The sequence below is a fragment of the Drosophila busckii genome, chromosome 3L (assembly GCF_011750605.1).
Source record: "Drosophila busckii strain San Diego stock center, stock number 13000-0081.31 chromosome 3L, ASM1175060v1, whole genome shotgun sequence".
NCBI classification, from domain to species: Eukaryota; Metazoa; Arthropoda; class Insecta; order Diptera; family Drosophilidae; genus Drosophila; species Drosophila busckii.
The window spans coordinates 14,042,890-14,065,743 of NC_046606.1; the positions used below are offsets into that span (position 1 = coordinate 14,042,890).

At 40.8% G+C, this 22,854-nt stretch overlaps 1 protein-coding gene across 4 annotated transcripts in view; it reads left to right on the plus strand.

The window, feature by feature from the left end:
• The window catches only part of LOC108599780 (muscle M-line assembly protein unc-89), a 39,213-nt gene extending 16,601 nt beyond the window's left edge, over nucleotides 1-22,612 (plus strand). Inside the window, exons 8-20 of one of the 4 annotated variants that reach the window (XM_017986835.2) lie at nucleotides 1,181-1,375; nucleotides 1,430-2,272; nucleotides 2,722-3,340; nucleotides 3,431-3,591; nucleotides 5,342-7,139; nucleotides 9,095-9,301; nucleotides 9,364-9,527; nucleotides 9,850-11,457; nucleotides 12,334-13,753; nucleotides 13,985-14,389; nucleotides 15,501-15,583; nucleotides 15,671-15,854; nucleotides 15,932-16,309. In XM_017986835.2, coding sequence (XP_017842324.1) covers nucleotides 1,181-1,375; nucleotides 1,430-2,272; nucleotides 2,722-3,340; nucleotides 3,431-3,591; nucleotides 5,342-7,139; nucleotides 9,095-9,301; nucleotides 9,364-9,527; nucleotides 9,850-11,457; nucleotides 12,334-13,753; nucleotides 13,985-14,389; nucleotides 15,501-15,583; nucleotides 15,671-15,854; nucleotides 15,932-16,035 — 7,791 coding nt within the window. In that variant the 3' untranslated portion in view covers nucleotides 16,036-16,309. Of the gene's footprint in view, nucleotides 1-1,180; nucleotides 1,376-1,429; nucleotides 2,273-2,721; nucleotides 3,341-3,430; nucleotides 3,592-5,341; nucleotides 7,140-9,094; nucleotides 9,302-9,363; nucleotides 9,528-9,849; nucleotides 11,458-12,333; nucleotides 13,754-13,984; nucleotides 14,390-15,500; nucleotides 15,584-15,670; nucleotides 15,855-15,931; nucleotides 16,310-20,137; nucleotides 20,471-22,409 lie in introns of those variants that run through there. The other 3 variants (XM_017986836.2, XM_017986837.2, XM_017986838.2) reach the window with 3 other exon arrangements.
• Nucleotides 22,613-22,854: the final 242 nt, after the last annotated feature.

The following is a 22,854-nucleotide window of genomic DNA, read 5'->3' on the forward strand; positions in this document are numbered from 1 at the left end:
CAAGTGTATTCGGTTGCATTGTTCAGCACTTTGGGTGGTCACCTAAAAAAAAAGCAAAGCATCATTAAATTTCCAAAAAACCAAAAACAGCAAAGTGTTGAGACATATTCAAAAATAATACTACAGTGCGCGTTGTATGTACACACACACACATAGACACACACACACACTTGCTTAAAATTTACGAAATGTTGTCGCTGTCAAGGCGTATGCGAGAGTGTTGAACGGACAGCGGCAGCTGTCGTTGGTTTTGTAATTAAAAACTTTCTTAAAGGCAAACATCTAGTATGCAGTCCATAGAGCTAGAGATATAGATATAGATATAGATATAGATATAGCTAGCAGATACACAATATTTTGTTTGCACACTTCTTCAGACGCTTCAGATGCTGCAACTCTCAACATTTGCTATTATAAATTGCGTTTGACGTGCTCATCTTTTTAGACCCGGTACATGGAAATTTGCTAAAGGTCTTACAAGTTAGACAAAACAAATTGCTGCTTAAAAGGCAACAGAAGGCGTGGCAGACGCTGTAAAGTGAGTCTATAGTGCAATGTTTGTCTGTATGAACGCCAAGATTTCAGCAGCTATAAGAGCTAGAGACTTCAATCTTGATCCGTAGGTTAGTCTAGTATATTCTTTTGTTAGTATAAACTATTATTTCAAAATTTGGATGTCTGTACGCCACAAATCCACAAATCGAACAAAACAGTATGTAAGGATTTAAGGATAACAACGCCTCTTTGCATAAACGCAAACACAGAAATTGTTAAAATATTAAAGTGAATGAATGAAAATGAAAATAAGTTTTAAAATAATTTTGTTTACATTTTTCTAAATTTTTTTGTGTCTCAACTCTCAAGCCTTAAGCTATCAATTTTATGAGTGCGTAGCTTATGTCTCGAATTGTCGTTATGGCTTTGTTTGTTATTATTTGTATAATAAATGTGCAACTTGCTTATATTCTTATGTACCGGGTCTCATACTGTCGGCTGCGCCACTTTCCACATTTTTTATCTTTATGGATTATATAGCCTGCACTTGTGCGTAATTTTTGCTCTGTAGCTGTGTGTTTGTTCCCCAGACATTTGTTTTAGCTGCTATTTAATGGGTTAATTAGTGAGCATTTGATATTTTTGGCAACGCGTTTGCAAGTAATTTATGTTTTTCGACTTACAGCTGCTTGAGAAGCGCATAGAAAAGTTTACCGAGTCGACCAGCCAGCAGCTGTTGATCAGCAATCCCGAAAGCGAGTCCTATGTGAACCAAGAGCTGCGCAAGCTCAACGATAAATGGCAGGGATTCAAGGACCAAGTTAGACAGAAACGAAAGAGCCTCAATCAGGCCAACGAATTCTTTGAAGTGGTGGAAAAGGTGAGTGCCAAACGATAGTTATCGATTATCAACTCTAAAGCTTACGCTTGACAGATCGATGCGGAGTATCGTGAGATTAGCTATTTCTATAATAGCGTATCCAATAAGCTGCCCTATCTACGCGATTCGGTGGAGGCGGGCAATCTGGTCAACGATATTGAGAACTATGTGAGCAGTCGCGAGCCGGCGCTGCGTGCCAAACTGGACAGCGCTGCGCAGTGTGCTCATGACATGAACAAGGTGTCGCAGCTTTACAACGATGTGATGAACATTTTCCAATCGTTTACCAAACTCAAGCTGGACATCAATGTGGTGCAGGATCGTCTCAATCAAGAGCAGCGGCAACGTGAGCAGCGTGAGCGCGAGACACGCGAGCAGGCCGAACGCCAGCAGGCGCAACGTGAGGCGGAGGCCAAGGAGCGTTTGCTGCGTGAGGAGCAACAGCGTTTGGAGTCGCAGCGTCAACAGGCAGCCATCGATCAGGCACAACGTGAGCTCGCGGCGCGTCAGTTGAGTTTGCGTGAGCAGGCCGTGCGTGAGGAGGAGGCACGACTGCAGGCAGTGCGTGAGCAAGCGGCTCGTGAGCAGCAGGCGCGTGAGCAGGCAGCACGCGAGGAAGAGCAACGCATACAAACGCTGCGTGACATAGCCAAGCGCGAGGAGGAGCTGCGTCTGCAGGCGCTGCGCGAAGAGGAAGCGCGTCTCCACAGCAAGCGTGAGGATGAAATCCGAATGAAGCGCGAGGAGGAGCTACGCATGAAAATGGAGCACGAGTCGCGAATGCAGCGTGAGGAACAGGCGCGCATACAACGCGAGGAGATCACGCGGCTGCAGACGCTGCGCGATCAGCTGGACAAACAGCACACGATCACCGAGAACATACGCAAGGATATACAGGTGAATTTATTATCGATCGATATCGATAGAAGTTTTGAAAATTCGAAAGCTCGCGATACAAATTCGTTAACAATTCGAAATATTTCATTAGCGTAGTTACAATTTCTAATTTTAAAAATCTGTGCTATCGATATAAATATTTATTTTCAAAGTTCAGGAACTACTCACGTTTTACACAAAATTGATTTTTATCGATCGATTAGCAATACTTTTTATTTACTAATATATTTATTTGATTACCCATATAATTATTTCATTTAAAATTCATTACTTACTCATGTTTACCAAAGATTGTAAATTATTTCGATCTATAATCTTTGCCACTTTTCTGTTGCAAGCTCGTTTGCGTTAGTACTTATCGATATCATCACAATTACTTCATTCTAAAATGAAAATGAACAAAATTGTGCTTTAAAAAATTGTCAAATAATGCTGTTTGCCATTCACAGGTGAATCAAATCTTTACCGAGCTGCGCTATGCTTCTCCTCTGTTCATACGCCCGCTCAAGGACTCGCTGACGCGCGAGGGCGAACGCTTTGTCTTCGAATGCGAAGTCACTGGCACTCCGGAGCCCACTGTGGAGTGGTTCAAGGACGGCATCAGCATACAAAGCAATGCGGACTACAAGACAAGCTTTGACAAGGGAATTTGCCGTTTGGTTATCGAGGAAACCTTTGCCGCCGACTCGGCGCGCTTCAGCTGTCATGCCTCGAATCTTGTGGGCAGCTGTGACACCAATGCCAATCTGCTGGTGCGTGAACAGGCTGCTGAGTTGCAGCAACAGCTGGTGGCACCACGCATTGTGCGTTTTCTGGAAAGCGGCAAGGCCACTGAGGGCACCGCCTTTCAGTTCAACTGCGTGGTCAGCGGCGTGCCGCTGCCCACTGTGCAGTGGTTCAAGAACGACAAGTGCATTGACGACTCACCCGACTATGTGATTAGCTATAACAATGGCGAGGCCACACTACGCTTCGATGAAGTCTTTCTGGAGGACGATGCGGTCTACACTTGCAGCGCCTCGAATGCCGCCGGCATTGAGCACTGCTCGGCAAGTTTGATTGTGGAACGTAAGTTGGCCATTTACTTTATATATTTTCTATATATAGTGAATACAATGCTGCGTAAGTTTGTTAAACTTCAAATCGTTTTTATTTCAGCCCTGGAGCCCACGGAGCTGCCCTGCTTCAAGATGCCGCTACAGAATGCAATGGCGCGCGTTGGTCAGAAGATTAAGCTGGAGGCGCTAGTCACGGGCATACCATTGCCCGATGTCTATTGGATGCACAATGGCAAGCCCTATCAGCCCAGGGATGCAAAGGTGAGTCAAGTTTGAGTGAGTTTTGAATCAAAGTTTGGTATTTACTTCTAAAGAATTGTTTGAGATAAATTTTAAATTCAGTTTTGACGACAAAATCACTTCGAAATGCATAAAATATTAAAAAAACAATTATGCTAATGTTAAAAAGTCAAATTCGTATATTGGAAATATGCAAATCCCAAGAGTAATTTCTTTGGATTTAATCAATTCAAAAACATTTTGACCATTTTCTACCTAAATTGCTGCATTTTAAATTGTGTTTAAACCAAATTGTTGTAAGTGCTTGTTACAAATTTGCAATAATTTCAACAAATCGCTTGCAACATTTTAAACTCATAAAATCTCATACACATTGCTGGAAGAAAATTGCAAATAATTTCCCTCACCACAGCCAAAAACGAAAAAAGAATAAAACTCTTGCTCTATAAACATAACGAAATGTATAAACAAGCTTTGGCTGCTGGAACAGTTAAAGACGTTCAGCAAATGTTGCGGTTAGCGCACTAGACGGGTGGGCGTATGATCAGACCATAGAACATATATAGATATATATTCAATAGCCAATACATGGCCAATTCCATAGAAATCTCAATTTTCTTTTCGTTTTCCCACGCTGACGTCATCCCATGCGTATTCCAGAGGGGAAAACACATCGTTCATAAGTTGACTATATTTAATTATTGCAAATAGCATACACAAGTATTAGATGCTGTACGCAATTCAAGGCGAAATATGATTTAAAAATATATTAAAAGTTGTCTAGTACACACAACTAGGCATCGGTGTCTGCCATATGCACTATATAAATTATAGATTAAGCAGATATAGTCTCGGGCTATAATGCAGCAGCAGCCAGCAGTGGCAGCAGTGGCATCAGGCCACAATATTCACCATACACAGCGCTCGTCACTAGCGTTTTTCGCAAATTTTCCAATTACTTTTTTTTCTTCGTTTCTTTCGCGCATCTTTACGCTTGTTTTTCTTTATTTTGTCGTGGGCGCTGTCAGGCAATTTGTTTATTGTGGGCGCCATACAACATATTGTATACATGCAGATCTATGTGGATTAGGGTGGACATTTCCCAAAAAAAAGTACTTAAGCAATTATGCTCAAAATATAAATTGTCATATAAAAAGCACATTAATGTTTATTAATTTCAAAGTATTAACAGTTGCGTGCAGCATTGTCCACCCTAAAAGCAATTATTTTTGTTTGCAACAAGATTTTCATTTGATTTTTCATAAAGAGGCGAAATGATTTCATTGCTCGCCATTTAATTGCCAGCATGACAAGCCAACAATAACAACAATGAGCTCATTGCGCCCCCATAGACTGATTAAACAAATTAACAAAATAAAGACTAAAGCAAGCAATTGAACAATTATGCGTTTCAATGCTTATTTGTCTTTGCAATGGAAGTGGCAACACCTGTTCGTAGTTTGGCTTTTGTTGCACTTTGCTCCACTTCCTGCAATTTGAGCGCAGATCTATTGAATAATCAGATACGCCCCCCTGGCGTCCGCCCCCTTGACCGGATATGAGCGCTCACAACGCACATCCGCGAGCGCCTAAAACATAAATAAAATCAAATGTTTGTAAAATAAAAATTAGATTGCAAAAAATAAAATTAGAGAGCAAAAATTAATGCATTGAAAAGTAGAACAGTGAAAACTCAACATGACCTCGTGGTGAATTTTTCCGTTGGCTTTTTTTGATTTAAACGAAAATATTTCTTTTGGCTATATTTCAGTACGAGAACGGCCGCGTTACGTTAATAATACCGCAAGCTTATCCAAACGACGCCGGCAGTTACGTGTTGAGTGCCAAGAATCTAGCGGGCGAGGCCTATTGCAGTTGCAACGTTATAGTGAAGGGACGTCTGCCCAACGAGACCTCCGACTCGGAGATGGCCAGCGATATAGAGCCGATACGTCCGGCGGTGCATATGCCGCTGAAGGATGTGTCCATATTTGAGGGCAAGCCAGTGCGTCTGGACTGCGTCATAGTGGGTCAGCCAGAGCCCGAGGTCATTTGGTATCACAACGAGCGTCCAGTCAAAGAGTCGGCGGATGTGCAGCTGCTGTTCCAAGGTGATCGCTGTTCGCTGTTTATCCAGGAGGTTTATCAAGAGGATGCGGGTCAATACAAAGTGGTGGCTATCAATTCAGCGGGTGAAACCTCAAGCAGCTGTGAGCTGAAAGTGCAGGCGTTGAACATGAGCTCCGAGCCGGCAACACGCGCACAAGCGGAGCGCCAATCCATTCCCAAGGATACGCAGCCCAAGTTTGAGCGTCTGCTGTCCGATGTGCTGGCCGATGAGGGTGAACAGGTGGTGCTGGAGGTGCAAACCAGCGGCGATCAGCCACAACGCGCCCAATGGTATTTGAGCAACAAGGAGCTGCAGCTTAATGAGCGCGTCACGACGCAGGATAATGCGGATGCAGGCATCTTTAAGCTGATCCTTAACAATGTGGAGGCGAACGACAAGGGCGTCTATACCGTCAAGGTTTGCAATCAAGCGGGCGAGGCCAAATGCTTTTCACATCTCATTGTCAAGTCAGTCAACGTGTCCGAGCATCGACGCGGCAGTCAATCCTCTGTGGATTTGGTGGAGCGTCAGCTGTGTCCCGAGTTCAAGGAGCTGTTTAGCGATAAGCAAGCGCAAATCGATGATGTCGTCAAGTTCGAGTGCATTGTGCTGGGCAAGCCCACACCCAAGGTGCACTGGTATTTCAACGATCAGCCTGTGCATGGGCACAACTTTTTGGTCTCCACCAGCGGCGAGCGTCAGGTGCTCACTATACAAAAACTCACACACGATGCTGTGGGCAAAATCAGCTGCGTAGCCGAAAATGATGCGGGCAAGGCTACCTGTGTGGCTTTTCTCAATATCATAGGCAGTGCACCAACTGCGAATAGTCAGCTCCAGACCATGACACAGGAGCACAACACTGAATCCTCGCGTGTCACAATCAAAAAGCAAACATTTACCACCACCTCCACCTCGCAGGTTAATTCATATGAAGGCAATGTGCCACAAACTGAGGTGCATCACTCCTCGGCGCACATTGATCAGTCGCTGAAGCAACTGGGACAGCAGCGTCCCGAAATTGTGGAGAGCCATCACTACCAGGAGCTGCACAAGAGCAAGGACATGAACGCGCCCAGCATGCAACAGAAATCCTTTACGCTCGTACAGTCCGCCAATGGTGGCGCCTCCCCTCTGGCGCTCACCACACCCGATTCGCCCACACGTCTGCGCAAGGAGATTGCACCACGCTTTACCACTCCACTCACCGGTAAAATTGTGGATCAGGGCGCCAATGTCAGCATGGAAGCCATTTACGATGGTTTTCCCTCGCCCGAGATCAAAGTGGAGAAGAATGGCGGCCAGCTCTTCGACAATGATCATACAAAGATAATGAATAAATGCAATCGTGTAACCATTGAACTCAAAGAAGTGGGCGTGGCTGATGCAGGACGCTATGCAGTAACAGCTTCGAATGCCGTGGGACAATCAACCAGCACAGCTGATCTGGTGGTCAAAAGTGAGTACAGCTGTCTAAATTTAAATACCTAAAATATACTACAAGTCAAAAACAATTTTAAAATAATATAAGCTACTTTTGCACTGAAGAAAATTACACTCAAAATTATATTAGACTGCCTTTGGGCATCTGGAATCTAAACTAGAAAATGCTAAATTAGTTAGCTAAACTAATTTTAGAGGATTTCGCACAGCAGCAAAAATTAAATTTAGACGTTTGCTTATCAAGCTTTAAAATACACACACTTGTATGGAACCAAGCAGTGCTAATTTTAGTAGTAGCATCTACTAAAATAATATTATGTTAGGCACAAAATGCATATCTAGTATTTAGTATTTTTTGCACAATAGAAAATTACACTTAAAATAATACTTGACTATCTTTGGCAAATATTTGCACCTCTAACTCAATTTTCCATCTGCTACCAAACATTTCTAATTTGCAAGCGTTTACTCTATATCTATCAGCAGTACATATATTAAGTATACGCAGCATACAACAGACAGTTTTTTGTTTCACAATTCACAACACATTAATGAGCTAGCGAAGAGAAAAATTAGAGCACACATATGGGCTATATCAGACGGGTTTGGACCACCATCGCAACATCAATCAATGGCATGGCATTAAAGTGTCATTGTCGGGGGCGTCGATGGCTGCTCAAACGTCAATGCTCAAGATTTTTGCATATTTATTGATGAGTTTTTAGTGGCGTTTTTGTTTATACACAATATGGCAGAAAATTTTGCTTCTTACAAATAGTTTTTAAGTTTGTAGGTTGGGTTGGTTGGTTGGTTCGGTGGGTGTTTTGGTTGATGTGGCTGATGGCGCAATTATTATGTAAAATTGCGTTTTTCTTGTTCACAAGACTTGTGTGTAGTATGACGACGCGTCGTATTGTGTGGTTGACTGAAATTCAGAATTTCAGAAATTATTTTCACTGTCTACACGAATTACTCATTATAGTTGATCATTTCGACTGTCTGTGCAAGTAAATTATTTGGCGAGCCATTCGCCTGTGTTGCAATGACATACAAAACAAGCCCGAAAACAAGAAATAATGAGCGTGCTAAATTTGGATGCAGCGAACTTTTTGATACACTTTGAACATAGAGCCATTTCATTCGAATAATGCTATGTATAGGAGTTGGGAGATAGACAGACAGACGCTTGCAAACAAGAAATAAAAAGCACACTAAATGTGAACGCACCAAAATTTTTCATACACTTTTATTAAATAACAACATTTAATGGTTTCGTTCGAACTACCTTGAGAATATCATCTCCTGATAGTTAGATAAACAGACAAAGAAATATAGTTCAATTGACTACATGCCTAAAAACAGGAAATAACAATCGCAATTTACTTGGACGTAACGAACTTTAAATAAACTTTGATTAGAAGTTAGCATAAATCAGGTTCTCTCGAACAACTTTGAGTATAAGAGTTGATAGATAGACAGACAGACTGACTACACGACGAAAAGGAAGAAATAACAATATTGTACTTGAATGCACACAACTTGTAATACACTTTGATTTAAAAAAATGCTAGAATCTTTGTGAGTATATGAATTGCTACTGGAATCTTCTTAATCATACAAATAGACAGACATCCAGACAGATTCAATTGAACCTACCTTTAATTTTGTATAAAAAAACCATCAAAGTGTATAAAAACCCTGCAAAGCCAAAAGCCAATAGCCAAATACAAAAACCAACAAAAAGAAATGCTTATATTTATTTTCATTGAATTAGCGTGTGTCTGTCCGTCCCTCTATGAGTTGTGGTTGCCTGTGTTGTGGCTTTTAGTTGAAAGTGCTTTACAATTATAAACAGCACACCACACAGCTCAACATATGGACTAAATATTGTTTAAAACACACGCACACGAACACGCACACGCACACGCACACTTACGCACTTTCTAATGGGAAATTCTTGTGCTTGCGCAGAGACCATATTTCCGCCAGTCTTTGGCCGACGTCTGCAGGCGCAGGTAAGCAAGAAAGGTGAGAAATTGATAATGGAAGTGGAAGTGACGGGATTGCCAGAGCCGACGGTAACCTGGCTAAAGGATGATAAACCGCTGCAGGATGCAGGACTCTCCGAGCATCGTCTGCTGGCGCAAGGCAACTCCTATAAGCTGATCATAGAGCGAGGTAAGAGTCCAGAACTTATATAAATCTATATGGTATATTAAGTTGGGTACAATTATTTATAGCACAAACTACAGACTCGGGCAAGTTTATGGTGAAGGCTACGAATGCTGGCGGTGAGGCCAAGAGCATTGCCGACTGCGCTATACTCGAACCCTCCCCGGAGCGCATGCAGGAAGTGGTCAAGACAATTATCTACGAAGCGCCTACGAGTGAATTTAAAACTGAAGTAAGTTTGCATGTGCTTAATATCTAAAAAAAAACAATCAAAAAACCAAAGACTTGATATTGTTAAACCTTTTCGAACTCCTGAACACGCTATACTCCCCTGTATCCTATCTATATACTCTATATATATATATATACACTCTATATACCATTTGTTGTTCAATTGAATTTTCTTTGATTTTTATATTTATCTTTATAATAAACATGTATATTTGTGAACTTCTTCTTCTCTCATGATATCGACGTTTATTACGTTGCGTTACGCTTTTGCTCATTATATGTAATCTATGCACACAAACAAACAAACAAACATAAATGGTTAGCCCCAATCTTTTGAGACGAAACAGTGCGATATAAGCACTGCCAACGATCTGCATGGCCTAAGCGAGTCGAAAGTCATAACTGAGCATCGTTTCACCACCGAGGCAACAATGCGACTAGAGCACAAATCGACCTACCTAGACCTGCCCGAGCTCACACAGCGACCCAAGACACCAACAACAACTATCACCAACAACAACAACACTGCCAGCATGGATCAGACCAGCGTCAATTTGAAGTCTGGTTATACACAAACACCACCGCCTGTGCCACCCAAGCCCTGTGCGCCAGTCTTGTCCACGCCCTACGCCCAAACACAACCAACACCACAACAATCACCACAACAACAACAGCCAACAATGCAGACGCTTGTCAACACCAGATACGAGAGCAGCAGCAGAAACGAGCAGAAGAGCTCCTCCTCCTTTGAATACTTTAAGAAAATAGACGAACAACTGGTCAGCACGCCACCCAGACTAGCCCAGAAGCCTTTGGAGACCGTAGTGCGTCAGCCGCAAGCGCAGAGCCTAGCTGAGGAGCTGAGAAGCTTGAATTTAATACCTGGCGCACCGCCAGAGATTTGCTACCAACCCAAAGCGGAGAAGCCGCAGCCAAAGCCGCCGCTTATACAAGAGAAAATCAAAATATTGGAGGAAACACAGCCCAGGGAGACGCCACCACAGGGTGGTGTATCGGTGCTGCCACCACCGCTGCAGCTGCAGAGCATGCAGCATGAAACGACGTTGACCAAAGAGGTTAAAGTGGAGTACGGACAGCCCATAGTGCGTCCAGCTGCGGTGCTGGCAACGCCAGCGCAACAAAATCTACGCGCACCCTCACCCAAACCCTCAGCTGAGGGTGTAGCCATGTCCAAGCTGTGGACTCCAAGCGGTGTCTGCGGCTATAGCAGCGATGCGGAACGTAAACTGGCCACGCCAACGCCCACTAAAGAGCTGAATGCTCCTTTCTTGGTGCAACAGGTGGCCAAGAGTCAGCCAACACCTGCTGCTCCCGCAATCACCCATCAGATTAACATTGAGCTAGAGCCTGGCACACCACCGCAAATTTGCTTTGCACCCAAGCAGGAACCGCAGCTGCGACGTCAATCGCTGGTTGAGACTATGGAGCAAAAGCTTGAGCAGAATTTGCTGCAAGGGCCCAGCAAAGTGTTGCCGCATTCAGTGCCCACGCTAACGCCCGTGGCACCACCCAAAACAAATGGCTCCAGCTATCGCCCACCACCGCCAGTGATGCCCACACGCTTCTCCCACTACGAGAGCGACTATGAAAGCGATCGCTACAAATACAGCGGCAGCGAGTCCGATGAGCCACGCCCACAACCACAACAAGCTGCACCAATGCACACCACAAGCAGCTTCAAGTCCAGTGGCTATGCTGCCGACACTGAGGAGCATTCGAGCTATCGCAAGTCCGAGACAAGTTTCTATGAAACAAAGTCTTCGTCTATGACTACAGGCGGGCCTGCAATGGCGCCCACCATGGCGCCCAAACTGCAAGCGGAGCCACCTGCGCAGCTGTACTTTACACCAAAGCCGCAGCCGCTGCCGCAGTCGGCGCCCACTCAATCTAGTTATAGCCAGGAGGCGAAGGTTCGCATAGATCTCTCTACTCAGCACCTTTGTAATTTGTTGTTTATGTCGCGCACTTGCAGCTGTGTTGTTGTCCTTTGTGTCCTTTTGCGTTTGTTGTTGTTGTTCATGCCCTCATCTCAATTATTGCTAACTCATTGCATCGTTCATTAATCATGCATACAATATGTTTTCTTAACTCTAAACCAAATTTATGTACATACCCCAACGCTTATCTTTATCTAATTTTGTTTTGAGCGCTGCCATTAAAAAGTTTCCTAAGTACGCTTTAGTATTAAACACCCCTTTTAACTTTCTTTTCTTTTCTATAAACTTTTGCTTAAGTTGCTTGAGGTTTTTATTATCACGAGTTTAAATACTCGCTAAAAGTAAACAGAAGAGCAACAGTAATTGAAATATAAAATAATAATAATTTATTAACTTTATACAAATTCTTGCTAAAATATAAAAAAAAAACCTATTTAATTAATTAATTTTGAAAAATTCATATAATTAATTTTGCACATAAAACAAAACTCCAAAAATAATTCGACAAAGCTAAAAAATATTTCTGAAATTAAAAACATAGATTATTATATTTTTGTAAATTTAAATAATAATTTCAAAAATGTATAAAAAAATGATTGCAATGCCTGATAAATTATTCGCGCTTATAGTTATAGCTTAAACCGATTGTTAACCAATATTGCTTGACTTGCTTAAAATTTTTGAAGAGAGCGCAAGTTTTTTAGTCTCTCTTGCATTTTGTCTTAATTCTCTTATTGTGCTACTCACTTCAAGCTGCTGCATCTCTGTCTGAACTCTAATACTCTTTGTCTTGTCTACATGTTTGCTCTCCCATTGTCAACACCAACTAATTGAATACTCTGCTTTCAGAACTACAAATACTCTTCGATGAGCACGTCGAGCAACATGCAGCAAAGCAGCAGCAGCTCGATGCAGCATGAGACCAAATACAGCAGCAATGCCACGCCGTTGATTATGCCCAGTCCAGTGCCAGCGCAACGCAAGACGCCAGCAGCGGAGTACAGTGACTATAGCAGTGAGATTGATGAGCGCTTCCGCTCAGCATCGAGAGCTAATGAATCGGATGCAGAGATCAAGGGTTATCGTGTGGTGTTTCCACCTACGCCCACGCCACGCACCAATGTGAGCAATGGACACAAGAGTCCAGTGGTGGTTGTGACGCCATCGCCCATGGAATTCGAGCCAACACCACCCGAGCTGGGCAGCTACAATCGCCCCAAGTTCGAGCCCATTGGCAAGGAAATACGCCATGAAATCAAAACGGAAAGCAGCAGCAGCTCCAAGCAGTATAAGCAGGAGATTAAACAGCAGCCTGTGTACAAGCCGAAGCCAGTGGCTGCCAAGTTCTTGGCAGCAGCACAGCAGCAGCAACAACAGCAGCAGCCGCTGCCCAGCAATCGACCCACCATGTACTACAATGCGGTGGCGGGTTCACCTTTGCATACGGCCAAGGTGGCGCATGAGACAAAGAATGTGATGCAGATGCACGAGAGCACGGAGAGCTCGCAGCGCATTGTGAACATGCAGCAGACCAAGCGCACCATTCACTTTGACAACTCGCAGCAGCAGCAGCCACCACTGGAGCCTTTTCCTTATTCTCCGGCAACTTCACGCACACCCTCGCGTCAGTCGCATCTGCCACCACCAGCGACGCCTACGAAATTTACACCCGGCGAGTTTCGCGAGAGCGACTATGAGAGTGAAGTGGAACATGCGCGCATTCAGCCGCTTTGGTCGCCCTGCGGCGATGGCTTGACCAAAGGCTATCGACGCGTTGCTGCGCCGCAGACCAATGGACGCAGCTGCAGCTTGCCGCGCAGCTATGAGCGCGTCATGTCGCCCATGGAGTTCGATCGCGGACCTGAAATGCCCAGCAAAATACACGTGGATTTAAATACGCTGCGGCAGGAATCGCGTGGCGGCAGCACTGTGACCACACAGCAGCGCACGCAGTCGCTGAATCGCAACAGCTCGTTGCGCCAGCAGCAGTACGGACAGGATCAAACCGATCAGCAGCAGCAGCAGCAACAGCAGCTGAGAACCAGCACGTTGCCCAGAGGTTATGCCTACAATTCTATGCAGCAGCAGGCGGAGTCGCAGGGCAAGCGCATGGGCTCCACCTTCTTGCAGAAGTCGCATCAATTTGTCGAGGAAGTCAGTCGGGATATGCAGGGATCGCAGGGTTTGCGTCCAGGCTTTAGGCGCGCGCCCAGCGAGGGCAGCAATCAGCCGCAAGCTTACAGAGATGAGTCACGTGTCTCGCAGTATGGTAAGTGCAAGCTTCACTGTACTTTTAAACTAACTATAGCATACAATTGTACAAATTCGGTTTGAATTGGTTTGAAATTTGAAATTGAAAAATTGAGTTACACTAACCCACTGTAAATTTGAGACTACAGTGAAACCTGCTACATGTGGGTGCTCACTTTAGTTGCTATGCGTATGTTATCTCTAAGTTTTTATACCCACACACCCAACTCCAACTCTGAATTGTAATCAGGCACCAAATGCGTCGATCCCAATACCGGTTTGATCTATTTCAAATATGATTTTGGCTACGAGTTCGGCATCCTCTTTCCCGGCGAGGGCCACAAGTTTGTCAGCAGCCAATGGAACAGCAAGGGCAACAGCAACACTACACCGTATCCCTTGAAGTTGCCCGCTGGCAATGAGCTGGTCATACCGGTGCAACATGAGCGTACGCCACGCCTTGGGGGCGGCTACAGCTCTGACAGCGAAGTGCCTCAGCGTCATGTGAGCTTTGTGCGTGGCAAAGCTTTGAGTGCGCCACGCTTTGCTCAGAAGCGCTACAGTCTGCCCGGCAATCACAGCCTCGACATTCATCTCGATCGTTTGCATGCGCAGGCGCCACGTTTGCCCACGCCCAACGAAATGATGTACACAGGTACTTGGACTTGGGCTTTGTTGCTGGCCCAAACTGAAGCTATCGATGTTGTCAATTGTAGTCTAGTCACAAATGCCAAAGAATTCGATGCTTATTGACTTATATTGTTCACACTGCGTATACTTAATATTGCTAGGCTTACACTTTGCAAACGCCTAGATGTTTGCTTACAAAGCTAGCGCTGCAATTTGCTAAACAAAATTGCTTGAAAACTTATCTCAGTGTATATAAAAAATATAACTGCAGCTTACATTACACTGGGCAACAAACTAATATACCTAGTCGATCTCTTTATAATTTGCATGTACATAATTTTTAAAATAGTTTAGACCAGCACAAAATTAGGTAATTATTATTTTTATTCTTACCCATTAAAGCTTCAAACTGCTTTAACTGTCAGCAATAGTCAAAAAAATAATAAATATTTTAATCTCTAAAACAGCCTTCAGAAAAATGCCTTTCGAAAAGAATATCATAGAGAGATGCATAGTTTATTTTCATTTAAATAATTATAGATAAATTTACATTAAAAAATTAAATACTATTTTCTAGAGATAAGGAAAGCTTAGAAAAGTAAGAATTGAATTTGTTTTAGTATTAGCTGATTTATATTTTTTAAAAATTCAAGCTTTATCATTACTTTTATCTTTAACTATTTTTTAAACAATAAGCTTTGATTCCTTTACATTTCTTCAAACCGAAGATCGATTTAGAAAAAAAATAATTGCAATTTATAATATTAAACAATTCAGTGCGCATTTCCATTTAAAACTAACTAAGCCCTTTCGAATTTGTTGCCCACTGTTATCAACGTGATTTGCGTGCCTTTTTAAAGCTAACCCCCCATACAATTTATGCATGTCTTAACTTAAATGTTTTGCTCGTTACCGCATGAACTTTTGTGTTTTTGTATTGTGATTTGTGTCTTGTGTTGTTAAAAGTGCTGAAAATGCAGTTGCATTCAAAATAAAACGAGAGCATGCTTAGCTTAGCTTGAAGCAGCTTGTGTTGTTCTCTCTTGTGTTGTGTTAACTGTTAATTGCACTAATGGGAGCTGCTCCCAGCAAATGGATGCAGACTGTTGACTAATGGCTTCTGGATTCATCATTAGTGCCGGACTTGCCCAATACGGAGCCCGTCAATGCCCATTTGAATCGCGATGAGCAGGCACAAAGGCCACCATTATTCATAACGGTAAGCAAAGTCATTAACCTGCAGCGCAGCCATTTGCAGCCTAAAAGTGAACTAACTGAACATTCTGCTCTACCACTGGCTGTGTAGCCACTGAAAGATATCGCTGTGGGTTTGGGGGGCACGGCTCGGTTCGAGTGCATTGTCCAGGCGCATCCGCAGCCGCAGGTTAACTGGACCCACAACGGCGGGCAGCCGTTGGAGTCGTGCAACCGGCATATCATTGAGTACCGGAACGGCGTATGCCGTTTGACTCTGCCCCAGGCATATCCGGGTAAGTTTTGTGTGCGCTGCTCGCTCGTTCAGCTCATTAATCGTACTAAACTTCTACGTTCTATGTCTCATTTGCAGCCGACAATGGCAGCTATGCCTGCAGTGCCATGAATCCGTTGGGCGCGGCCAGCACCAGCGGAAATTTGAACGTTTCGGGCACAAATCGTGGATTTAGATATTAAGGCGCTAACCTACATTACATACATACATACTCGTATATTTATTTATTTATTTATGATTTGTTCAAGTCTTAAAGTTACAAGTTTATATTTATTTTGTGCGCGTTGTGTCGTCGTCCTTAAATATTTTGTTTAACGCGTGTGTGGCACATCCTGTGAGCAATCAAGGCTCGTCTACTACTTGCGCACGCACACACGTTCATCAAGATGAAAGTATAAATATAATAGTATTACTTGTGTTTTTGTCGAAAATGCTAATAAAATGAATTTTGAAAAACGATATTAATTGGATTTTAATAAACGCATTTAAAGTTAAGTGAAAGCTTTCCTCAGCCTGTTTATTAACTTTTCATTTTCTTTATTTTAATTTATTATGAAATTATTTATTATTTTATTATTAATATTATTTCCTGATTTTTATATAGGACGTGAAACTTAATACTTTTATTTTAATCTGAAAATAATTGTTTATTTCTTATAAAGTAGGGAATACAAATTTATACTATATTCAGGATGAAAAATATTATATCTGGGGGTTTTTCTCGTGCTTCTAGTTTCTTAAACTCAAAACTTTTATTTGGAATCCCTGGTATACATATTTGTATATAATTTTCTTCAATTTCAAATTTTCCAACCGTTAGCTGATCACGTCGAAAGCTTTTACAGCTAGCGCGCTCTACTGGCAGCGAACTCAAACAATAAATTCGAAAAAGCTTTCGCTTACAATTTCGAAATTTACTTTCCAAACGCTAGATGGCGCCAACTGATCATGTACGTTTAGCGCAAATACAAGCAAGAACTAGTTGGCAATTGTTTAGTTTATTTTAGTTGATTAATGTTAAACAGAAGTTCATTTTTGAGGCATGTTAAGTGCTCGCATATAGGAAATCATTTATCAAAATCTTTTGTTTTGTTTACCAGTCAAGGCTAGCTAAATATTAATCATAACGCTCAAGTAGTTTATGAAATTATGAAATAGACATTACTCATTACACCTGTTTGGGTCAAAATTTTGAAGAGCTAGCAAGAATTAGGTCAGCCAATTAGTGTTGCCAAAAAAGATTTAAAAGCGATTCATAAAAAAACCAGCACACAAAAATATTTTTGAATATTTTGAAAATGAAAAACAAATGTTTGTTTTAATGCGCATGGTACATGTTTGTGAAAATGAGGGCCATGTCTGTGTTTATGTGTGGGCGGTCAACTGACTGAGCTGACCGACGCTCAATTTTGTTGATGTTGTTGTTGGCTGGCCGTCGCTCATGAGCGATTTATTTGAATTTCAACAATGTTTATTTATCTATTTTTCTACAAAATTTTCAAAGTTTTTTTCGCTTGCACGTTGCCCGTGCAATGCACAGCACTTGCCAAGAAAAACGCGAAACATGAAACAAATGCGCAAAAAAAAAAGAGAAAAGAAAATTTGAGAAAACAGCTAAACACTTGACAATTGGGCCCAAAAGCGCTGTCAAGGTGCTCCAAAAAACTAAATTCCGCCTTGGTCCTTGACACTGAACCGCGCACAGCTAATGAAATTAACAGAAAGAAATGCCAAAGGCAACAAAACATTTTCGCTTAAATGAGTGTCAATGCTTATTTATAGGCTGGCCGACTGATTTGTTTTTGTTTGGTTGACACACTTTAGTCCGTCCGCCCACCTGCTGAGCAGGTTGACACAGTGTTGCCAAAATTGTTGATTCATTTACTTGGTCTCGTTTCTAATTTTAATGGCATTTGCAATTGCGCTTCAATTAGCTGCAAGCTGTTGACTATTTGTAAATTCTTCTTGCCTATTCAATGATTCATAAAATTTGGCAAATTTTCGTTTTCACTGCAAGCAAACATAAATTTCGAGTGTGATAAAGTTTTTCCCACACTGCGGCCTTGTGCAGTATTTATACTTTTTAAAAATTTATCTTTTGCTGCCTGCCTTTTTATTTATTTTTTGGCACATTTGCCAATTTCATCTAGCCATACAATATAAACAGCAATTCGCTGTAGCTGTCATAATATTTTTCCCCAGCTTTCCGTGCATATTTTTACACCATTTTTTCCAACTTTTGTTTTCGCATATTTTATTATATATTTTTATCAAATAGTTTATGCAAGCGCTTAAAGCCTTTAGGCTCTGCATGTTGCGCTGTGTTGGCTAAAAAACAATTTGGACCACAAAATCGTTGACGACAATCCGTGAACGGAAAATTAAATACATTTTTGTGAGATGAATCTGCTTTGTCGCCAGCAAAAGCAACACGCGTCGCTTTTTCAGCTTTTATTCATTCTGTTTTCCTTTTGGTTTTTTCGGGTGCTGCTTTCAAAATTAATTAGGCAATTTTCTAAAAATATCAAAATGAACTCAACACGACGACTCACAAGAAGAAAATGTGTCTAATGGCTAGAAATATTTTCAATACTTTGTAGTTAACTTGCTGGAAACTTTAAAGTTGAACGAATGAAACATGCTGAGCTTTAAAATATTGAAAAGCCTATGCAAAGGCTGAGATTTGTTTTTATATTTCATTGTTCAGCAAACATAATTTATATGCAAAAATAAATTTTGGCAGGTCAAACATGCAATTCCCTTGAGCATTTCTTTTAGTTTTGACAGAGATCTTGAAATGCAAACACTTCGCGTGGCATAAATTATGCTAAGAACCTTAGAAATTTATGAAATGTATATGAAAATATGCGAATTTAGGCAGCGCAGAGCCAAAAGTCTAGGCACTTGTCACAAATAAATAATGAAACATTTCCGCATGTCGGTCGCACAGTCGTTCAGATATAATATAGCCATACACTTGGTTTATTAAGTTATGCATATGTATATTTGGCCTAATGAATATGGATAAACGCCAACAACATTTGATATTATAGCCGATGGGCTTTTTTTGCTAAAGGCGCAATCGTAAAATTGTTTTTGCCGCCCACCCAATATTTGCAATAAAACAGATTTGTGCGCGTTCAAAGAAGAAATTGTGCTGCTGGTCGCCGTTTGTCATAAAAGTTTAGTGCAAAAAGTTAGCCACTTCAATTTATAGCCGCATTGAACATATTTTAATGCGCATATATAACTTTTAATTGAGCGTGACCGTAACAAGCTGCCACAGTGGCCAAGATTAAACAAAAAGCTCTGTTGACAGACAGAAGACGACGCTGCCACGCGTTGACCCTGCCTACATGTGTTTTAAACAAACCAAAAGCTGCCAACAAAATACATTTATTTATACGCACTTGCTAAGACAAACAATGGCAACACACATGCGTGTATATGTATGTGTGAGTGAAATATATAACACAAGTGGAAACATTTTTATAGCAATTAAATGAAAAATTGCGGCCAAGTTTTCAGGCATCAGTGCAAAATTCGTATTCGCACGCATTTTGGCAAAAACAAGTGCGCCAAAGTACTCGTAAATATGCCACGCTAATTGCTATCAAGCAATACAAATAGCTAAGTACAAGTGCACTGAGAGAAAAATGGGAGTGGAAAAGGGAAATTTGAAATAAAAGCCACAGGAGTTCATATTAAACAAAAGTCAGCTTCGAGTTGGATTTATAGTAAATAAATTTATATTTTGTAGGCAAGATATATTTGATGAATGTTATTCTGAATGATAAATTTTGATTTTTTTGTTTGAAAAATTTCAGACTTAGCTCTCTAAAGCTTCTTTTTGCAACATTGATATTAAATTTATATTAATATTATTAACTTAATACTACGAATAATAAAATTTGTGGCTCGGCAGATTTCAAAATTAACCTCTCTTAAGATTTCTGTATCATTCTGGCTACTTATTTTATATAAAAAGCAAGCAATGTTACAAAATTATTAAATTATTATTTCGGTTGTTAAAATCTGTGCCTTGCAGTTAGAAAAAGATGCGCGTAGCCCTCGGTATATTTAATTTATATTAAAATCAAGCCAAACTTTACGCACAGTATATGCAAGCAATGGGAATTTCACAGTTTGCAGCAGCTAATTTGAGCGTGGAAAACTATGCAGGCAGCAAAGCTATAAAAGCCCTCTAAAATATATGCACAAACATTTCCGCATCTCTCTCTAATTGTAGCGCGCACTTTGCTTTGTTTTTACTCCCCCCCCCAGATCAGGGCACACAAACGGACAGCTTGTTGATAATCGAGGATGAGCCGCAGCAGCAGCAGCAGCATAAAACGCCACTACGAAAATCTGCCTCATTTTCATCCTCATCGCAATCGCCGGGGAGCTCATCGCTTGGCTCGGCCACATCGACGATGTCGCTGCGCTCCTCGACGCCATTGAAACCCAATACGCTGGGCTCGATGCGTGCGCTGCGCAGCGATACGATAAACACATTTCAGAAATGGGAGACGACCGTCGAGTCCATAAGCTATGTGAGCACCAAAACCGTTTCCATATCCGATTTTAAAGAGGAGCCACAGCTGCAGTCACAAGCAGGTAATACTGTACTTTGAACTAAACAGCATTTAACATTCTTTTGTTTACTAAACATAGCACATAATGCATAAAAGAAATATTTGTACGTTTCACCTAAACGAGCTGGAAAATTTGCTTGAAAACTATAAAAACTAACACAGACACACACACACACACACTCAACATATACATACGCGTTTGTATGTGTGCATATTTCGAATAACATTTACGGCACCGCATGTAAAATCACTAAATATAGATTACAACCACACGCACCACATCTCGACGCAGCAGCAGCAGCAGCCACAACACATTGCAACTTTCATTTACAGCGCGCAGCAGCGTCAAGAGTTAGAGCGAGAGCGCGACTGTTGGTCTCTAGTGTCTAATTGTATAAACAATTGATATATAAAGCGAAAATATCAAAACGAGCACATTTGGACATTTTATACTTAAATTGCCGCTTGGCATGCAGCAGCTTCAGCTTTAGCTTCGGCTTTAGCTTTGGGTTTGGCTTTGGCTTTAGCTTTAGCTTTACTTTGGCTTGGGGTGTTTCTTCTCGTTTCGGTTTTCTGCCTTTGTTGAATGCTACTGCAGCTGCTGCTGCCTCAGTTGCTGCGCTGCTCTGCAGTGGTCGCTGCAGAAATTTGATGCCAATTACATACATGTAAAGCGTATTTATGCACGCTGACAAAACCAAAGCAAATGCTCCAAGCTGCCAGATAGAACTGATTGAATTTCAAATACGCTTAACAAGACGAAAACAAAAAGTAAACCAGAGGCACTATTTTTGCATTTAAAAATATGGAATAAAAGAAAAAGAAAGAACAACTTTATTTTAGGCTTAGGTGTTTAAATTCAATTTTCTTTAATTAAAATCGAGCTTTAGAGCAAATTGATATTACTATTTTGTTAAAGCAATTCATATTTTTTTATTATTTATTTATAAAAATTCGAAATTCTATTTTTGGCTTTAAATATTATTTATTTAAATTATTGCTCTTACTTTCATTTTTTTGTTACTAAAAAGATTAGAAATAAAAATCTATCCTGTTAGCTAAGATAATAAATATCAAAATTAAATTTTTCGAGATTACGACTCTTAAACAATATAGGGACTATTCTTTTTGCATTTAAAAATAAAGAAGAAAAGAAAAAGACCCATCTTTTAAACTTCAGTGATTAGATTAAATTTTCTTTAATTAAAATCGAGCTTTAGAGCAAATTGATAAAATATTTTGTTAGCGCAAGTTATAATTTCTTGAAAGCCGAAAATAGAAATTCAAATATAATCATTTTATAACTTAATTATTTAAATTATTGTTATTATTTTTATTTTTTTTTGGTTTTGTTATTTTGTATGTATATATTGTAGCTAAGATAAATAATATATGTAACTTTCTCAATATTCAAAGTAAATTTTTTCAAGATTACGTTGCTTGTTCTTCTTCTTTTTAATTTAAAAAGAATATCTATAGTTTTCTTGTTTTTTTTTTTGGCTTCAAGATAATAAATCTCTTTGAAAATATTAAATCTCTGTAGCGATCTCTGCTTATATTTGACAGATCTTAAATCAAAATTGTTGTCAGTCAAATCTATTTAGAAAATCGTTGAAAACTCTTTTCAATACATCACTCACTTCATCAACAAATCGACATACCCAGCGCGAGTGCATGAATAAAAAAAAATCATTTGTGCGATGCATAATGTATCTTACAGTTTGCTTTTGCTTTAGCTTTGCTTGGGGTCGCTCATTGCCTTCAGATGCGCCGCGTCGGGGGCAGCGACGCTTGCATTCATCTCATTGTTTCTCTTGGTTTTAATTCTCTTACATTACGTTTTTGTGTATGTCATTTCACATCTTTCAGCATTCAGCATTCCATACAACATGTGTTGAGCGTGTTTAAGTGAATTTTTAAATTGATATACCAAAACTATATGTTCTTTCTCTCGTTTGCAGTCAATTGAATGAATGCCGAGGCGCGCCTGCAATGAGCCAGCAATGCACACAAATAAACAAGCAAACAAACCAACTAACTACAACTACAAATTAATACTATGCTACTTATTATTGTTTAAAACTACAGAGAAAGAAATGCTAAAAACTATTAATCATGCTAATTAAAGTGAAACACAAAAGGAATTTGTTGAGATAAATTTTGTGTAAATGACATAATTTGGACGCGTACTTATTATTTTTTTGCAAAGAATTCGCAGCGATAAGATTAAGGCGGCTAAACTGAGATATTGCTGACAGCGGAGCTGAAAAGATACACAGATACATATTTCTTTTTTCTTTCTTTTGTATCTCGTTGTTGTTGTTGCCTTCGTAGCGCATCAGTGCAAGCTGCTTGACTGACTTGACTGACTGTCTATCTTGCAGAACCGGCTAACTGTTTATCGTA